This window comes from Ammospiza caudacuta, chromosome 11, assembly GCF_027887145.1.
Source record: "Ammospiza caudacuta isolate bAmmCau1 chromosome 11, bAmmCau1.pri, whole genome shotgun sequence".
NCBI classification, from domain to species: Eukaryota; Metazoa; Chordata; class Aves; order Passeriformes; family Passerellidae; genus Ammospiza; species Ammospiza caudacuta.
This window is the reverse complement of record NC_080603.1, coordinates 5,399,889-5,419,961: the sequence shown is the minus strand read 5'-3', so window position 1 is coordinate 5,419,961 and position 20,073 is coordinate 5,399,889. Positions and strand designations below refer to the sequence as shown.

The window sequence follows — 20,073 nt, the reverse complement described above, 5'->3', positions numbered from 1 at the left end:
TTGTGGAACAACTTAAAGGAATACCAGACACAAATGGCTTTGACTGAAATGGTCTGTATGATTGTTTTCTTGAAAGAAAGCATGAAGTAGCTGAAACCTGTTCAAGAAGAAGAATTTGGCTCAAAAAAGACACAAGATAAGCATTTTTATAACTTTGGCTAATATCCCAAAATTTATAGCTTGGCTAATATCTCAAACTAAAACTGTTTGAATGGCTTGTATTTTTTTTTTTTTCTGAGAGGCAGGAAGAATGAAGAGTAATATGGTTAAAACGGATTTTCCTTACACAGAGATATGAAAGGTGAATATTTCATTTGTTTTAAATCAAGTCATCCTGCTGTCATGTTAGAAATCTCAAAGGCTCAGCCTTGTAGAAGGATTTAAAAGCAGCACTTCAGCAATAATCGGATTAGAAGGACTTGCATAGCTGCATGGTATAAAAAAGAGATAAAAGAAACCAGAATCCCAACTTGCTACAAAGCAAGGCCGTGAGTTGTGGGGTGCAGAATCAACCCACGGTTCTGAGCCCGTGATTTTGACATTCACCTGGAGCAGGGATGCCTGCAGACTTCAATGGGTACTGGAAAATGGTCAGCAATGACAATTTTGAGGAGTATCTGAAAGCACTGGGTAAGGTTCCCTTCAAACTTCTTGAATGAATAATCAATGCCACCTTTCTTATTCTTTATGTGAATCTATTTTTTCTTGTACAGTCATAAGTCATTTTTGTGAGAAGTATTTTTTTCAGAAACGCACTTTAAGGATTGCCTTAAGCAAAATTGTTTTGCCTTAAGCAGCCTCTACCTTTTAGCATTTTGAAGCTTACATTAACAGACATTAAACTACATAGCTTGAGGAGGTATGTGGTGGATTCCAAACATAAAAGAATCTCCTATAATTTGAAAAGCAGCAAAATTTTCATATTTAATAAAGATTCAGTGTAGTACTTAATGCAATTTTGTATGTTTGTATTTGATGTTGTGTTAGTATCTCTATAGAAATATTAGAGGCCTTATTAACTGTCAAATACAAATGGTATTTTTTTATAGATTTCACATAATTGGAAAACTGAAACATTAAGTTATTTAAGTTATAAGAATTAGGTTACATCCTTTTTCTGGATGGGAAGGCTGGTTTGAAATATTTGGACATCTATTTATCTTTGTTCATTTCAGTTCTCCCTAGAAGCAGCAAGCTTCTCCTTGTGAAGACTTTCTGGATAAAAAAAACTCTTTTTTCTTTTTCAGATGTAAATGTTGCTGTAAGAAAAATAGCAAACTTGCTAAAGCCTGACAAAGAAATCCTTCAGAACGGGGATCATATGATCATTAAAACACTAAGCACTTTTAGAAACTACATCATGGAATTTGATGTAGGAAAGGAGTTTGAGGAGGATTTATCTGGGGTGGATGATCGCAAGTGCATGGTAAGAAGTAGAACTTCAACAATGAACAAAATGATTATTGATAACCTGAGGCCTTTCACAGAACACATCTTTTAACCATCCTGGTGGCTATTCCTGAAATTATTTCTGTACTTCTCAGTTTGCCAAGAGGTTCCTACAGTTTGGAGCGTGCCTTTAGATTACAGGAATGCTAATTTTAATCAGGATCACAAATCAATTTCATCAATCAGTGAATAATAATCTCAGTGAAGCTGTGCTCTTTTATACTGGGATGTTTGTTAGTCAGAAAGACACCCAGGGTCACTTCCAGAACCTCTTTAATGAGTAAGGTTTTACAGTAGAGGAAATCCACTGATTGCAAGGTCAGGCACTGCTCCTGTGTGAGAATGGCCAAGTGCTTAAAGATTGCCTGGGTGTTCTTATTAGAGTCCACACTTAATTAGCCCACTGGAACAAATCTTACTGAAATGAATAAGCAAACACTGGGGACTTTGTTTTACAATAGCTCTGTTTTATGAGCTCTTTTTGCTTTTTAATTTAGGACTGATAAATATCAATTTACAGAGGAAAAACTTGAGAATAGCAAGTTCTCACCTATTAGTTTGGCAGCATGACACTGGCAATATTCTACAGTTAGGAAGTTGACAAATAAAAGAAAATTATCTCAGAAGAGACTCTAGAGGAGAAATCTCATAAAAGAGAATTAATAGGTTTACATTCTGAGAAAGATAGTGCTATTTAAAAACAATAGTTTTCTCTCACACTAAGATTTGCAAATTTGCTTTTGCTCTGATAGTGGCAGGAAAGAGAAAAAATGTGAAAACCAGAGAAAAAGAATGGTTGGCTACTGAGTGCCTCAGCAAATCCCTCTGTGGTCCTTGTTCCAGAGGGTGCAAGTTTGATGAGAGTGCAGAATCCAACATTCACAGAAGGGAGGAGCAGATGCATTTGTGTTGAGGACAGTGCCCCCACGGCATCTTGTGATTTTGGTTCCTGGAATGCTCTTAATTAGGATATTGAGGTCTGGATTCACTGAACAGTTAGGAGCCCAAGAAAAGATTTAAGACTGAGGTGATTAAATTACCATCAAAACATCTGCTCCAAAGGTTTGTGTGTGCACATATCTGTCCATGTGTAAGCATTAGCTGTACTTGAATACCATTAATTCCCATCTGAAGGAGAACTAAACCATCCTCTGCATGGTGTAAAGAAGTAATATTTTATTATTTTTAATAAACCAAAATTCTCTACCCTATTTTGCTAAATTGAGTGATAAGGGAAGGATTCAAAATGTTAAACCAGAAAGGAGAAACTAGAGAGAGAGAATTACAGTCCCTACAACAGCTGATTGATTTGGCATAGAAGCTAGTTCAGCCTACTTTCAAAGGTTACTCAAACATTTCTCTGTTTACTGTTTGGTGGGAAATGCCTATTCAGCCTTGGAAGCAGAAGGTAACAGCAGCTTCCTGCCTGTTCCAAACAAACAGACAAAAACCCCAAAAAACCAGGGGTAGTCACTGTCTCTGACTGGGTTTTTTAGGAAGGATTTAGGGATGTAATTCCACAAAACCCCCCAGAGATCTCTGTGTGTCTCTGTGTCTCCAGCTGGACAGTCCAGGTCACTGACCACTGGTGCTCCATTTACCTTGTAGCAGCACATCACACTTTAGAGTTCAATTTTCTCATTAAATATTTCTTTTCTACATGACACCTCTGTTTTGTCAATGAAATAACAGTACAAGAAGCTGTCTTGCTAAAGTGATGTCGGTCCAAATCTGATAACCATAATGTCAGGCAAAATTTGCAGCTGTTAAGCAGCAAAATGACTCCAACAGTGCAGAAGGAGTCTTGTGAGAGAAGAGTCATGGAGTTTATAAGATGAACTGGACCACTCCCTGTGTGGTGTTACAAAGAAAACCACCATAAAAGCAAATGTTAAATATCATTCTTGGTGCTCCATTTGTTCATGCAGAGCCTGTGGAACTGCATGCCATAAAAGGCTTAATCATTAATAGCCAGCCTGTGTAATGGGAAAGGTTGTGAATCAATTATTGTTATTTATATTGTGGACTGAGCAGACCATGGGGCAAGTTTTATCCAAGGAGCTCGATACGTGAGCAGTACAAAGTAACATGGATAAGACAAATTACACATTAAACATTAATCTATACAGCAGAGCAATCATCAGGAGACTAACAAAAATAACCTTAGAATTAATCCTTTCTAGACATATAGATTGTTTTTTCTTTTAATGAGGAATATGTCATCTAGCTAGAGTTAACGTATCTGTAAAAATAATATCAGCACAGTGGACAGGTTACATCCTGTGTGTAATTCACTGAAATTGTGTTCACCTTTCAGTTGTAAAACATATTTCTGAGCCAGTCAGAGTAGAGTGTAACTACAGTAATTCCAAATCAATGCTGTCCATGAGCAGAAAATGCTAAAACGTTTTGCAGATACTTATTTTTGATGTTGGAGTTTTGACATTATGAACTTGACAGTCTTGTGATAGTGCAAGCCCTCTCCCCCTTTGCAGTTAGGGTTTTTCTCATTTTTGTATTTGGTCACTCCTGGGAGCCTGTCTGAACTTTCATGATCAGAGAGTTCATTGAGAAGGATAAACTTTAGCAATTTCAGTTTGTTCTTCTGCTGACCCTCAGCCTGGCTTTCTTGCATGTGCATATTTTTGGGTGACTGTTCACTGCAGGGATAGAGGGAACAGCAACTGATGACATCAGGTCCTTTAGGATGTTGTTTCTGTTGGGAAGTGAAAATTTGCAACTTTGGAAACACTAAAGCCCTGCAGTTTAGGTCAAGGTGCAGTTTCTGTGTTCTGCAAAACCAAAGATGGGGATGGTTGAGCACAGGAGAGATCACAAATGACAGCTGGTATCATTGCTCCTAGGGCTTTCCACCCAGGATTGGATCTCCTGGATAAAAGTTAAATCTATTCACTTGGCAATTTTGTGAAAAAGATCTTTCTGCAACTTCAAACATACTTAACTATGCAGGGTTGTTAAAAACTGGGCATCTTCAAGTACAAATGTAAAATGAAAGTTCAGGAGCATCTTTCATTCCTTGCAAATGTTCCAAGGTGTGCATTAGATGGTGTAGAAGGAAGTTTAGAACATTAATTTGTGTTACATTTTTCTCACATGATGTGAATTGGAGCATGTAGTTAAGCTTCTACTGCTTTGAAGAGTTTGTTCATAGTTTTAATTGGCAACACATTATCAGATGGAGAAGGTACAAGACAGAAATTTAAAGTTAAATGGAGAGCTCTGGCTTTGGTATTTCTCACACTGAGTCTTTGATCCTGCTGTCTTAATTCTCAGTGAAGCTCCAGTCTCATCATGAAATCTCAATTTTAAAGAGAATTTCTACAATCTCAAATTGTGATTAATTTAGCATCTCAGGTGTTGCTCTAAGTATGAAACTTTGTTTCTTGTATATAAACATTACTGTGGAAATATTTACTGTGCATGCAAGAGGAAGACCCTATTGAAAAAATTAATCCAAAACTGTCTCTGAAAGTATCTCTCATTTATCACCATAATAAATACCTCTCTTTATAGTTGTGCTTCCCTTTTTCCACTGTCAGTGATAACCAGTGAGGCTGGTGAAACACCTACAGTGTGAAACACCTACAGTGTGAATATAGCACAAAGGAACAAGGCACATAAGCCTTCACAGTGTCATTTACTTAGTGTTTAGTAAAGCAATTATGAAAAAGTTAACTGAAAAACCTTAAAATGCTGAAACAAAGGCTGAAGTTTCACATTGCAAGTCTTTGCATCCAATGAATCAAAGCAGATTGAAAGTTGGGTAGCTCAGATGCAAAAATCCCTTTCCTAAAATTTTTAGCTTTCTAATGATTCTGCTGCTGAAGTCAGAGAAAACTTTTGCATTGTAATTATTCTCTGCTGTTCAGGCATTTGAAAGACTGAATTGCTTTATCTTAGACTATTAATTAATCTGTCTTATGCAGAATTAATCTCTTTTGACAGAAACTAAAAGCAAGTGATGTGTTAAAAGATCAAGAAAGATTTTATGTTGTAAATATAGAAGAGCAGAATTTCTCGGATAGATGAGAAGAATTGTGTTATAACTGAGTATTTGTCCAAGCATATGAGAGGTGCTTTGGTAACTCAGAGCCTTGTGCTCTCTGATACAGTAATTTTCTTCTTCCATTGAAGCAGGAAATGAAATGACAAAGGCAGGGAACTGGGAAACAGAGAAAACTGCAAGAATTTGAAACTGAATGTGGGAAATAATACATCTTAACCATTTGGTTATCTAAAGCTGAATACAAGGGAGATATAACCATTAATAAGTTATCAAGTGGGTGTTTAGGTTTCCTTTATTGAACTAACAGAACTTGTAGTCCTAGTTAAGACTTGCTGGGGTGGGGTAGGGTGAGGAGGATTTGGGAGTTGTGGAATTCCCACATCAGATCTAGAATACTTCTTACCATGTGAAATGTCATTTAGTGTTTGAAACAGCCCCACAAGAACTGTTCACAGACACCTGAGTGTGCCATGTCCTCCTGGAGGGAGGGAAGTTGCTCAAAACTGATCATGGCTCTGTTTTAATTAACAAAGGTTCCTGATGTGACCCTGATTCCTCTCGGGTTTGTACTCAAGAAAACTGCAGTGGAGGTAGTTGTTCTGGCCATAACTTGATTTATACCACTGCAAGGTCAGAATAAAGCCCTATTACAAAATCACATGGTTTGTGAAGCTTATTTAACTATTTAGGCAGGTTGCTCTGTTACACAAATGGAATTCACAGCTGTTAATCTAGTTCTGAGCAGGCTTGGGAATTAAGACTTTTCTGCCAGAAAAACAACAACCAACAAACAACATTCCAGTGCATGGAATTACACAAGGGAACTCCCACAGAATGAGAAGATTCAAAATAAATAGTGCCTGTCTAGTAAGATGCCAGATCAGCAATATGTCTTTATTTGATCCCTCTGATTTAGCTTTCTAGTTTAGCTGATTTTATTTCTTTACCCTTCCAGTGCTGCCCTTTTGGGCTTATAAGTATTTTCTCATATATTTTGGTGGAACAAGCATTATTCTAGAATTACTGTTGCTGGGCTGGTCTTCTCTCACATTCAGTGCCTCCTGTCTCTTTACAGTACTGTAATGTCCCTAGCTCCTCCTTGGCATAATCCCTGATTTTTATTTATTTATTTTTTTTATTTTGGAGGGGAGGGAGGTGTAATTTAAAAGAGGTCAAATTTATGATAGTTTTCTGTTGGTATTTCTGGCCCTTTAGAATCTGCTGTCAAAAAAAGATGGAGAAAAGTCCTCCAGTCAATGCTCTGAGGCTTCAGAGAGCAGAAGTCCATGCTGGGCCCATCTCAGGCTGTGTCAGAATGGACTCTGGTCCTTCTGTGTGTGCCTCAGTGAGGAGCAGCAGTTTCCTTTCCCCTGCCTTGCTCCTTGGCCATGAGTCCCTGCCTGGAAGTGATGTGCTCAGCACATTTACACGGTGATAGCAAATGGAATCTTTGCCCATATAAATGTCATAAATTTCACATTTTGCAGGGCTGGATTCCTGTCTAAACCACGAGGCTGATTAGAAGCTTTGGAGCTGGTTATTCACAGAACTGCTGCTAGCACAAGCAAGCTCTGCAGGGAAAGTGGGTTTGGATAGGTTTAGCATTTCACTTTTTGTGAACTCTGAAAGCTCTGGGAGCTATGAATGGAGAAAGAGCAATCAGAATGTGCTGAAAAGCTGAGAACCAGACTTAACAAATCCAATTTTGAATGACAAACCATTAGTGTTGTGTACAATTGTATCTTGCCAAAATTACACAGGGGATAAATCATTTACAGCCATTAATTTAAACACTAAGTGTCTTAGAATCGATTCTGATCGTTGCACAGAGTGAATTGGATGTGATGGCTTTTACTCTTTTTTCTGGCATGGGATGTACACAAGTTTTCCTATTTTTGTATTGCTTGTATACAATTTTATTTCAATAAGAAAAAAAGCCACCATTCCTAAGAAATAAAATAGTATGCACTGTGTAAAGTATTGATTCTTCTCCTCCCCCACACACTGTCAGCTGCATAGCCCAGAGCTTTGCACCTTCACTTTCCTACACCCTGGAACACCTCTTGGCTTTGCTCTGTTGTTCATATGAGCAAGGATTCAAAACAAGTAATTGGAACATTTAGGATCTGATCCTATCTGACTACAGCTTACTTTTCATCTGATTTTTTTCAATCCAATCCTAAGCCCCTTTTCCAGCAGTGATGCTGACAGTGACAGAAGCAAAGGACACTTTGCCATGGCTGAGCTACAGTGTGGCTGAATAGCTTCAGCCTTTGGCCAGCACCAGGATCTGGAGATAAAGGATTCCAGGAATCCTTCCAGGCATTGTTCTGTCGGGTTTGTTGTTGTTTTCTCAGTAGTTTCTGCTGCTGAACTTCCAGATACAGATGTGAAAGACTGAATTGCTTTATCTTAGACTATTAATTCATTTATCTTATGCAGAATTAATCTCTTTTGACGAAAGGGGTTTCAGGGGGTGGGGACAAAGCTGCCCATGGCTGTAGTCCCTGGAGCAGCTTTCTGCACAGAGGCCATAGGGAGCGACCACGTGGCAGAATTCCCTCTCACTGCTATTGCACTTTGTCTGGGACATCAACATCAGTTTATTCTATGCACACTTCATTTTATTTTTCCCAAAAAACTGCTTACAAGAGGTTTTTGTATCACTTTGATACTTAGTACAGATGAAATGGTTTATCTTGAGAAGTTGTTAAATACCTCGCTGAAGACATGGCTGTGTTTGACCAAAAGTTCTAGGATATTTTCTTTGCTGTTATTTACAAGACACAGCTCAAATTGGATTTTTCTGTTTCATCTTACCTAAAAAAAAAATTCTTTTCCATTTTTAAATCCTTCTTAGGTCATAATTACATCTGTAAAATATGCTGTCATTCTCCCAAGCAGAGATTTACTGGGTGAAGATGGAGCAGGGAGTGTGGTGCATGTCTGGCTTTGCAGTCATTTGGTGCTCCAAATATAGAGACAGCACTGAGGAAAGCAGCAGAAAAATAGAACTGATGCTGCTGTGTTTGTGCTACAGATAGAAATCAATATCATATTTTTGATGAAAGGTGGGAGCTGCAATTCATACTTGTAAAGGCAACGTGTCAAAAAATCTATGTAGCATTAACAAAAAACGTTCATGAACTACTTGGATAAAAGTTATTTTCTTCCATTCATCTGTAAAATCCATTCTGCACCCTCAGCTGCAGCCCCTGAGCCAGGCAGGCTCACAGGAATTGCCAGCAGGGGAATGAGAAATATTGTGCAGAGCCAGCACCAAATGTCTTTGCACTTGGACCTCAATGGGAAATGCAAAGGACTCTGCTCACATGTTTGATGACTGTTTCAGTAAATTACAAAAGTCACCGTCTCTGCCTGTGTATCAGGAGGATTTGCCACTGGGAGCTGAAATTGTGCAACATTTCACTACAGCTGCTGCTACTAAAGAAATAGCAGATATGTAGAATTTGTTTAGGGGTTACCTTGTCTCATAACTGAAAACAGTAATGAGAATACTTTAATTATCATTTCCTCCACCTTTAATATTCAGAAAGATTTAGGCAGTGCTATGCATATGAATTTAAAACTTCATAACACAGAGATTAAATCACTAACAAAAGTATGTGGATGCCTAAGTAATAAAAGGAGAATATCAAAGTACAAAAAAGTGAAAGACTACAGAAACCATACCATAAAAGTCAAGAAAATTTGAACATTTTTTGTGTTCTCAGGCTTCAGAGGCTTTTCCACTCTCCAGAAGAGCTCCATTCTCTAGTATTACACCTCAAGAACAAAGTGTACATAATGTGAAAATTGTGCAGTGCTGGTGGTTGGATTTTTTGGGAAGAGTTAAATTGAGGCAAGACTCCCAGGTTTTTACCTCACTCCATCCCCTTTTCTGGCATTCCTTTAGTATTATTGATGCTGGTGACTAATAGTATTAGACTATAGGGACTAATAATATTAGGCTATAGTAATATCATTATAATATAGTTATATATTATAATAATTAGTCACTATAAGTGACTAATTAATATATAATAATACTTATATTTATATTAATTATCTGTTGAATATATTAATTAAATATATTTATTATTAAGATAATAATATGTTAATAAATATAATAAAATGCTAAATAACAAAATAATAAATAAAATTTTATTAAATATAATGTAATGCTAAAATAATAATTAGTCACTATAAGTGGCTAATAATAATATTAGACTATAGTGACTAATAATATTTAGTATTATTAGAACTGCTGACTAATTGCACCCATCACCATTCTCTGTTGAATTTTCCTACAGATTTACATGCACATGACCCAGGAACTGTTCATCTTAGGGTTAAGTGTGGGCAGGTGGAAAGCAAGCAAGAGTCAAGCTTGTTTATGGTGAACTAGATTATGTACTGTGTAGTTGAAAGGAATAAACAATGGCTGTGATGTATTATCAAGTAGCACAAGGTGCTCAAAAATGCAGAGTTCAGTTTTAGAGAAATGCTCCATTTCCAGCTGGTTGGTTCTGCCACTGGAAGCTCTGCAGTGTCCCCTGGGTTTGCCTGCCTGTGGAGCAGGATGAGGGGCAGGAGCTGAGTGCCTGGGCTGCCCCGTGCCCACCCTGGGCAGGATTTTCAGTCCTGCTGGGCAGGTGGCAGCAGCTCTGTAACCAGGCAGCCCTTGGGTAATGCTATTACCAAAATGGGGGCAAACAAGGTTCCTCACAAAGGCACATTTTGCTGGGAAAGCAGCTTTACATAAAAGGTGAAGTGTTTGTTTATCTTGGGAGCATGTGCCAGGAGAGCCAGAGGGTCACACAGAGCAGTCTGCAAGCCCCTGATTATACCATGGCAAGGTCCTGATCCAATCCTCAAAAATAAATCCTTGCTCTCTGATACAGCAAGAGAGATTATACATACAACATTTGCCCTACAGTATTTCTGGAGCGTTGTTTTTATGTTCTGATTGCAATATTTGGGACTGTTGTAAAGCAAGTGTTGCTCTGGTTTAGGTGTTGTAGAGGGTGGGATGTTGGAGCAGTTCAGCCTCAGCTAACGCTCCCTGTGTGTCTCGGTAGAGGTATTTGAGGTGGCAGGATGTGTTTTAATCTGAGTTAAAAGAGAATTTTATATTTTGTGTACTAGTTTAATGAAAGAGTCATTGAGACATTACAGTTTGACCCAAGGAAAGGATACAGATGCCACTGATTAAAGTGGTTGTTCCTGCTAACAAAGAAAATTACATTATGTTCTCTTGCAATGTATTCTACCCTTTATAACCTTCAGAGCAAAACAGCTACATACAGAAATCAGGAATTGTGTGGTTTACTCATATCCCTCACTATTTTATATTTGTCAAAGGGAAGGCAGAGGATACCTGAGAATATTGTCTGATAAGACAGCTTGGTCAATGTCTGTGGGTTTAGACTCTTTGTGGTTATCAGCAAATTGCAAAAAGCAATTTCTAATCTTGACTGGAAAAACAAAAAAATCCTGAGGAAAAAAGTGTGTTGTTTTCTGAGATGAAACAATTTCAGTCACCCTTGGAGGCTAAAAAGTTAGCATTTCCTTGTGCTGCTACAAATATTTCTCTATTTCCCCCAAGTGTACTAAATCAATGTAACACTCTCAACTGACTTTGAGCATTAGGACCAATAAAGTTGGGTCCTACTTTATCATGGTGTTTTGCCTCTGAATTCACATCTAAACCCACCAAATTTAACTATTAAGCTAGAATAAAGATAAAACTATGCTGAGCTAATACTCAGGGGATACAAATAAGTGGAGTTACTGAGCAAAGTTCCACATACAAATGCTTCATTCCACAGTATCCCTCACATCTACAACACACCATTCATTGTTACATTTGTTTTTTAGAATCAGAAATTTGTAACTGTTAATTTATAAATTAAACATTATTCACTTTGACTCCTATTATTTGTTATCTTCCATCCCTTCAGTGGATGTGTGCAGATTCAGACATGGGAGAGGATTTAGTTTATGGTGACCACATTAACAACAGTTTTACCCAAATATGTTGTTCCTTCCTGCATTAGCATTTTTTGCATTAAAAAGATATGGTTTCATGAAATGTATCTACTGCTTGGTTTAAATATATCACTTTACAAAAGAGAACAGAAGCATTTGTGAATGCATTTTCTAAATTAGAGAGATTTTTAGCAAGGACACGTGAGTTTGTTTGTCAGAGCCCCCATGTGGTGCAGACAGACTGAGGGGATCAATCCCATTGCCTTGCCCATGATTCTCTATCCTGGCACTCTGGAGTGATTCATTTTCCATGCTGCTTTAGTCTAAAGCTTCCCAGGGGAGGAGGCTGCTGCCTGCACTCATGCAAAGACAGTGTCTGTCACGGGTGTCATTTAAGAATTAATTGTTTGTGACATACACAGATTAAATAAATAGGACTGGGTAGATCTTGAGTGTTGAACTGGGCTTAATTACCAGAAGGAAGAATGTAGGCTGACTTCCTCTCTTAGGAACTACACAGGATGGATGCAGGAAGTGTCCTTTAATGACAGATCAGAATTCTTCATCTCTCCATATCTGACTGCTCAAGCCTTTTACAAGGTAGACATCAATTCCCTGTTTAGTCCTCAGAGTGCCTTCAAACAAGCTGATTTACAGGCCATGTGCTAATATTAATGTTAAACTATCCTCATGGAGCACAAACTGTCACCACTCTTCCCTCTGTAAATGTTTTACAGAGCATTGCTTCTCTTTGTCTCAGGGAGATGGGAAAGGCAAATTGTCAGTAAGTGCTGACCAGAGGAACAGGCTGCACTGTCATACAGGGAAGGAATTGTTTAAATCAGGTTTTCCTGAACCCCCAGGACAGCACCAATATTCACACAATATTGGTGAATTGATTATTGCAGTATTGATTACTGCACCTGACTCTTGGCTTGTTCTGCCAGTCCTGGCTGGAGAAGTCCCCCAACCTTTTTTGCAGGATGCTGCAAAGTTCCCAACTTGCTGACCCTTCCAAACCACTCTGCTGGGTGAAGGAAGGCAGATTGAGAATGAGGAAAAGCAGCTCTGTGTTCAAAAGCTTTGTTCATCCACAGGAAATGGGAATTGTTCTCAGGTAGAGTAGCTGGGGAATCATTCAAAACCAGGCTGTATCTTAACTTTTCAGCTCCTTTTGCACATACAGTGTTAGGCAGAAGGGCCCTTCTGCTGCTGCATTTTTCAGCAGGGAGAGAGGAGTGTGTTTTACACAATGGTTTTGATGGTATTTTTTCTTGCTTTATCTCATCCCTCCAGTTTATGGCAGCAATTTTCTATTCAACTCATTTCTTAGGTAATTATCCTAAGTGGTACAACACTATCCAATCATTCTTTTCCTGAGATATACACTCATAATTAGAGATAAGTTTTGCTTCACAGAAACTAATCACAATATCAGAGAATATGACAGTAATCCCAAACATGTCTGTTTTGTCAGACCACCGTGTCTTGGGATGGAGATAAGCTGCTCTGTGTGCAGAATGGAGAGAAGGAGGGCCGTGGTTGGACCCAGTGGATTGAAGGAGATGAAATGCACCTGGTAAGATCATGCAAGAGGTTTGGAATGCCCCTCCCTTCAAATGTTAGATAAAACACAGCAGGGAATGTGCTGTGTCATTTTGGCTTGCTTGGACATATTTGGGTATTGGTGCAGCATTTGACTTGTTTCTAAAGCAACAATTTCATTTGGAGCCATTATGTTTTTATGTCCCTTTCAAAGCCTGACCATTTTGAGTGCTCTTTATGTGCTCAGTGTATGTCCAGACTCACCAGGCTGAAATGTTCACACATTTACCAGAATGTCCCTCACAGTCTGTAAAATGCTCAGTATGGGAGCTGTGAAACTGAGCACCCAAAAGCAAGGGGAAAATACACAATTGTTCTCTTAAAATAATTACAGGCCACACTACATTATAGCCTACAGAACTAAAATGGCAATTAAGCTTTTGAAATTGATAGTTTTTTCAGATTGTCATTTTTATCTTTCTAAATTACCAGGACATGAAAGAAGATGCCTGTTCTTTTGTCCTATAACTCTTTATAGCATCCTCACTCTCTCATCAGCGTGGGTAAAAGGCAGTGTTCCTGCTGGGATAATAAACTCCAACCTCCATTTCTCCTCACTGTGCAGTGCTATTAGCATTCAGCAATCTAAATGGATATATTCTTAATGTTCAAATCAGCACCAGAGTTAGTAAATCCTTGCAGAAGCACCTCAAGCCCCTTATTACTAAACATAATTTTGAGGAAGTGTTGGTTCCAGAATGCAGCGAGGAGAGGGATGGGTATGACAGATCTCCCCAGATGGCCTTGGTGCAGCACAGGCAGGAGAAGGTTGCCGTGTGAGTGAGGACTTCATAGCTGAGGCTCAGAAACATGATCATGGAAATGAAATAAATTGTCCAGTATGTTGGTAATGTAAGCAAAAAGTCTTGGTTTAAGAAATACTGTCAAATGTCACAACTGTGTAAGATATGCTGTCCTCTGGGCAAAATAAAGCCAGAATATTTTTCTGCTTTAATTAATTTTTAGGAAAGAAATGTCCACATCAAACTAGGTCAAGATGACAAATCACTGTAAATGAAGTCTGCTATGTTGGTTCATCAAAACTAGGTTCTGCAATATGTTTTTGGTCTAATTGGGATTCCACAGCACCCAGTAAACCTGGCTGGGCAGTCCATGTTAACCTGTGGGACCAGGGCACCAGAGAAAATTCAACATGCCTGGATTTTGGAAGCTGCAATAGTGCCTGCAGAATCAGCCAATTATTATTCTCCTTCCAGGGGAGAAGTAAAGTGTTCCCTCCTCACCTGGAGGAGGGGAGGCAGCAGTAAATAAGATACCCAAATTTCCTGTGCAGGCACACTCCCCCCAAGAAGCCCCTGTCAGTATTTCCACACTGTTGGGGAAGATGAAACAGGAAAGCCTTATAAATATGATTGTCTGGCAAAAGATTTTGAGAATATGGAACCTAAAAGCGAGATTGAAATGAAAGCAAGCTTTGAGATGTCTCAGTTACTGAACAACTGGAAAACAATGTCATGGCCAGCTGAAGGTAATCCCCTTTTGATGGAACAACACCCTCTGCTTGCAGACAGCTCCAAGGGTCAGAGCAGACCCTACAGCTTGGCAGAAGGGGCCCAAAGAGGAGTTTTTAGGGTTTAAAATGTAGCACAGTATGGTAATGTAATGATTCTTATAGGCTGTATGTAAATGCTATAGGATTTGTATATTGTACTAGATTGGTTAGTGAGAATCAGAATATTCAACACAGAGGATGATTTATTGTATTGTAATGGGAACCTCGCTCTCTTATGCTTTTGCTCTCTCACCCTCTCACCCTCTCTCCCCCTCTCTCCCTCTCTGGGGCCTGCTCTGAGCTGTGTTTGGCAGCTCCCAGCAGGGCCCTGCACCCAGGCCCTTTGCAATAAACCCCAAATCCCAGCAGGGCCCTGCACCCAGGCCCTTTGCAATAAAACCACAATCTGTCTCCCATGTGTGCAGAAGTCAGTCCAAAATTAACTCATGCAAAAGAAGTAGCCAAGTATTTTAGAGCCCACTCCTCAATCTTTCAATTTTCTCACTTCTGTTATTTCATGGATTTCAAAAGATGTCCTCTTTATTTCTCTAATCTTGTTAATGCAGCTCTCTCCATTAAAAGTACAGTAGAGTCCCCTTTAGTATCTTATTTTTGACCAGCTAAGATTACTAGGTCCTGTCCTTTTGAGAGAGCTTTAATACAATGAGCAGTTACCTTTAAAGAATGGATACTTCAATACCTTTATGATCCTATTGAACTTTACACAATGAGCCAAGTGTTAATTTATTCTTTTCACAGTTCTGCAGAAAGTAGGACCACATCCTTTAGGAATTTATCGCTTCCTATTTCCTTATTTCATTCTGTGGTCTGTACTTTGTAGTTCTTTTTGGATTTTATTTTATTTGAGTGACTTATTTGACCATTCCCCACTTCCTTTTGAGTTTTATTGCCCTTTTCTATTGTATTGATTGCTTCTGCTCCATAGTTTTTGTCACTGTCAGCAAATCTCTCAGCCCTTATTGCACACTCCTTCTTCTGGGTTACCTCTGCAGGAGTGAAGAGAACAGGTCCCAACCAAAGTCACTGCATCAGTCTGTTGTTCCACCAACTCAGCATGAACCATTTTCTCTTACTGGGGTCAAGCAACATGTGTTGTAACCCCACAATTCTCTTCACAGAGAAAAGCAAGGCACAATTCTTCCCAAGAATATTTCTGGGTTTCACATTCTCTGAACATCAGAGAAAGAAAACACAATTCTTGTCATTTGCTGTGTTTGTGCCAAAGCAGAATGCAATGTGGAGATTGTTTACCCACAGTGAGGGTGTTTTGTTTCCTTGGCCTGTCAGGGCCAGGTGTGTGTGTGTATTTGTGTGTGTGTCAGGACTGTCAGCTCACAGTCATGAGTTTTTCTGAAGTTCTGTGCAGAGTTGAGTGCTTGGCAGATTCACTTTTAGATGTGTAGAATAATATAGTATAATAAATTAGCCTCTGATATCCATGGAGTCAGATGCATCATTCTCTCTCCCCTTTTTCTGGGTGCCCAAAGCAGCCATAATATATCAATTAAGATTATTGACCTAGTTCAAGGGGTTTTTTTAAAGTCATTTTATCAAAGTCCCTCATAAGAAATGTGCATAACTTCATCAAAATATTCTGGGAGCTTTATTAAAAGTCTCATCTTGAGCTGGAAAGTGTATCCCATCTGCTAGGTCATGCATGAACACTGTCCTTATGTCCCTTAAGAGCTTCCACGCTCTTTTTTGTTGCACCTGAACCTTGCCCCAGGCGCACACCTGTGTGCACTCCCCAGGGGGAACCTGAGGAGTTTCAGGAACAGGGATGGGTGAGCAGGCAAACAGCAGCAGCAGCCTCCAAATCCCAGCCCAGGATGGGAACTGTGCCCCTGCTCATGCCCAGCTCACAGAGATGCAGAGATCACTCTCAAAGCTCCTGTGACACTGCCTGGGGTCTGTGTACAAACCACAAACATGATGGGGCTGCTGTGGAACGTGCTTCGAGCTGATTTTCCAGCATCACTCTCATTCCATGGTTATGGCAATGGGAAGATGCCAGCAGCTCACATCCCAGGCAGAAGACACAGAACTTAATGTTACAACTCACTTTATAAGTTTTTTTACCAATCACACAAAGCAAAAGCACATTGACAGTAGTTCCATCCAACCACTGTAAGCACAGCTACCTTTGGTTAAACAATGCTTGCTTATTTCGAATGCAATACCTGCTTGTAAGCCTTGAAACACAATGCACAAAGCTCCTTTATTAAGCTTAGAACTCCCTAATATCTTGCTAGATAAACTTTTCTGCAGCTTATTATTATGGACAAGTGTTAATACATAGACCATTGTTCTATTTGTCCTTGCTTTTCTACAGTTTAAATAGCTTTTCTGCTGACCTATCTCATGGCTGCTGCTTAGCTCTAATCACAGTTCTGCTGTCTCTGAGGCCTGCCTCTTGCAGCTTTCCCAAAACCCTCTGATTTTGTAGATTCCCACACTCCTGTGGCACTCAGAGAATCAGCTTTTTGCATCCAGGGTGCTCAGGCTCAGTCAAACCCTCTGTGCTCTGCTGGCTGACAGGCCTGGAGCAAATCTTTGGTAGCCAGGAGCTCTGTGCTGCTGAAGTGACCCTGATTTCTGCATGTGCAGGCTTGAGCTACACCCAGCTGTCACCACAGAGATTCTGAGCTGCTGAGGCAAATCCGTCCCCACTTCTTTATGTACCCAAAACAGAGAATGCCCGTGCCAAAGGCCTCAAGCAGTTGCATATTATTCACTGCAATTCAAGAATGATGCACCAGGAATGGATTTGGCCCTTTAAGATCTGAGATCCCAAAGTAACTTCCCTTGCTCCACCTTTTAGCAGAAAACAAACCCAAACCAGATGTTTTCTTTTGGGATGAAGAATAGGCTAAAATATGTACAAGCCTCCCAGTTTAATTTAATAGAAAATCATGGATTCAAATTCAGCTGGATGTACACATGAATCTATGTTTGTGTGTGACAGTGTTCACAGGGGTTTTTGGACTGGGGAAGAGATGAGGATCTGACTCCATGTTTCAGAAGGCTTGATTTATTATTTTATGATATATATTACATTAAAACTATACTAAAAGAATAGAAGAAAAGGTTTCATCAGAAGGCTGGCTAAGAATAGAATAGGAAAGAATGATAACAAAGGTTTGTGTCTTGTCACAGTCCAAGCCAGCTGACTGTGATTGGCCATTAATTAGAAACAACCACATGAGACCAATCCCAGATGCACCTGTTGCATCCCACAGCAGCAGATAACCATTGTTTACATTTTGCTCCTGAGGCCTCCCAGCTTCTCAGGAGGAAAAATCTTAAAGAAAGGATTTTTCATAAAAGATGTCTGTAACATTTGTGTCCTAAGTAAAAATTGTGGTTTCTAATTATTTTCTCCTCCTAGGAAATAAGAGTGTGTGGAGTCACATGCAAGCAGGTCTTTAAGAAGGTGCAGTGAGCTGCTCCAGGAGTGAAGAACAACAGAACAACAGAATTTACTGACTTGCCAGCAACTCTCCAAATGTTAGCACTGAGCATCCTCAGCAACAAGAGCAAACACAGAAATGAAGATAACATTAGAACCATATAGTTGGAATAAAATATTTTTAGGAAACTGAAAAAAATGACTGCAAATAAAACTATTTTTAGAAATGCCAATTAAAGATACTAAACTCTCTAAATGTGTGCATACCATAATTCTTGACTCTGCCAAAAAAGGACTATTAGGTATAAAATAGGAGGTTTAGACATTGTAAGCTGTTTTTTTACTCTCAGTATCACCCTTTTACTCTCAATATCACCCTTTCAGAGCCTTAGCCTTGTTTTTAAATGGTGGACTGCAGTTTTAAGGAAGAAAATGAGATCTGTAGGATGCAGCTTGCACTTAAATCCTGAATTTACTGAAGTCAGTAAGAATGTTACCATTAGCTCTGGTGAAATAGATCTATACTAGAAGTGTTCCATCAAAAATAAAAAATCTGATTTCTCAAAACTAGGAAATTTGTGGATCAAGATTTTGGAGAAAACAATGCTTACAGAAGCACGGCTAAGGGGCAATGCTTTTCCAAATGCTTTAGCCAGTATCTGTCCATGCATTTTTGTATTGTTGTTGTTCTGGAGACACTGAGAGTAAGGTCAGAGCTAGAAACTGTCTATAACTGTACACACAGCACACAGAAGATGAGACCAGCATTGCTTTGTACAGTATCATTTGTACAGTATCATTTGCAGATATTTTATGCCCATCATAGTCCCCTGTTCTTGTGCACACCGAGAGCCTTGGCCAGGCAGGTGAAATCAGAACACTGATTAAACCTTAGTGAGGGCAATAATACTGCCAGATTTTCAGTCCATCAACACACTGGGTACAGTGAGCACCACCAGCTCTCATCAAATTCTAAAAGGGTTAAATTCACAAAGCTTTAGCAGGTAACCTGGAATTCCAGGTGTCTCCTCTAACAGCTGTTATCAGCCATTCTCAAGGACTCAGCCAGTGGGGAAATCACCACAGCAGAGCCTGCTCTGCCCTGGGACCATCCCCTTCCATGCTCTGCTCTGCACTGGGACCATCCCTTTCCCCTTTCTGCACTGGGACCATCCCTTTCCCCATTCTGCACTGGGACCATCCCTTTCCCCTTTCTGAACTGGGACCATCCCTTTCCCCTTTCTGAACTGGGACCATCCCTTTCCCCATTCTGCACTGGGACCATCCCTTTCCCCTTTCTGAACTGGGACCATCCCTTTCCCCTTTCTGAACTGGGACCATCCCTTTCCTCTTTCTGAACTGGGACCATCCCTTTCCCCTTTCTGCACTGGGACCATCCCTTCCCCATTCTGCACTGGGACCATCCCTTCCCCATTCTGCACTGGGACCATCCCTTTCCCCTTTCTGAACTGGGACCATCCCTTTCCCCTTTCTGCACTGGGACCATCCCTTCCCCATTCTGCACTGGGACCATCCCTTCCCTGTTCTGCACTGGGACCATCCCTTTCCTGCTCTGCACTGGGACCATCCCTTCCCCATTCTGCACTGGGACCATCCCTTCCCCATTCTGCACTGGGACCATCCCTTTCCCCTTTCTGCACTGGGACCATCCCTTCCCCATTCTGCACTGGGACCATCCCTTTCCTTGTTCTGCACTGGGACCATCCCTTTCCCTGCTCTGCTGCATCCTCTCCTCAGCCCTGCTTTTGCCTTCCCCAGGGACTCAGTGCTGACTGGGGCAGTTCAGACCTGTAAATGGAACAAATGCTGCCTCTTTTAAAACATGCACTGTTATCAATCCTGCTTAGGAAAGCTGGGAGCCTCCTCTGACATGGAATCCCAGACTCCCAGAATGGCCAGGGAGAGATCCAACCTGCCTGCCATGGGCAGAGATCCAACCTGCCTGCCATGGGCAGGGACACAGCATGGAGAAAAGGAGCTTCAGAAACAGCCATTGTAGAGTCTAAAGTTTGCACAGCAGGGATGGCAAACTTTCTG

At 40.1% G+C, this 20,073-nt stretch overlaps 1 protein-coding gene across 1 annotated transcript; it reads left to right on the top strand.

Moving 5' to 3' along the window:
- The first annotated feature begins 557 nt into the window (after window positions 1-557).
- On the top strand, window positions 558-18,081 carry RBP1 (retinol binding protein 1). Its single transcript, XM_058812438.1, has 4 exons — window positions 558-630; window positions 1,248-1,426; window positions 12,945-13,046; window positions 17,995-18,081. The coding sequence occupies exons 1-4, from the start codon at window positions 558-560 to the stop codon at window positions 18,046-18,048; spliced, it is 408 nt and encodes a 135-aa protein (XP_058668421.1). The 3' UTR covers window positions 18,049-18,081.
- Window positions 18,082-20,073: the final 1,992 nt, after the last annotated feature.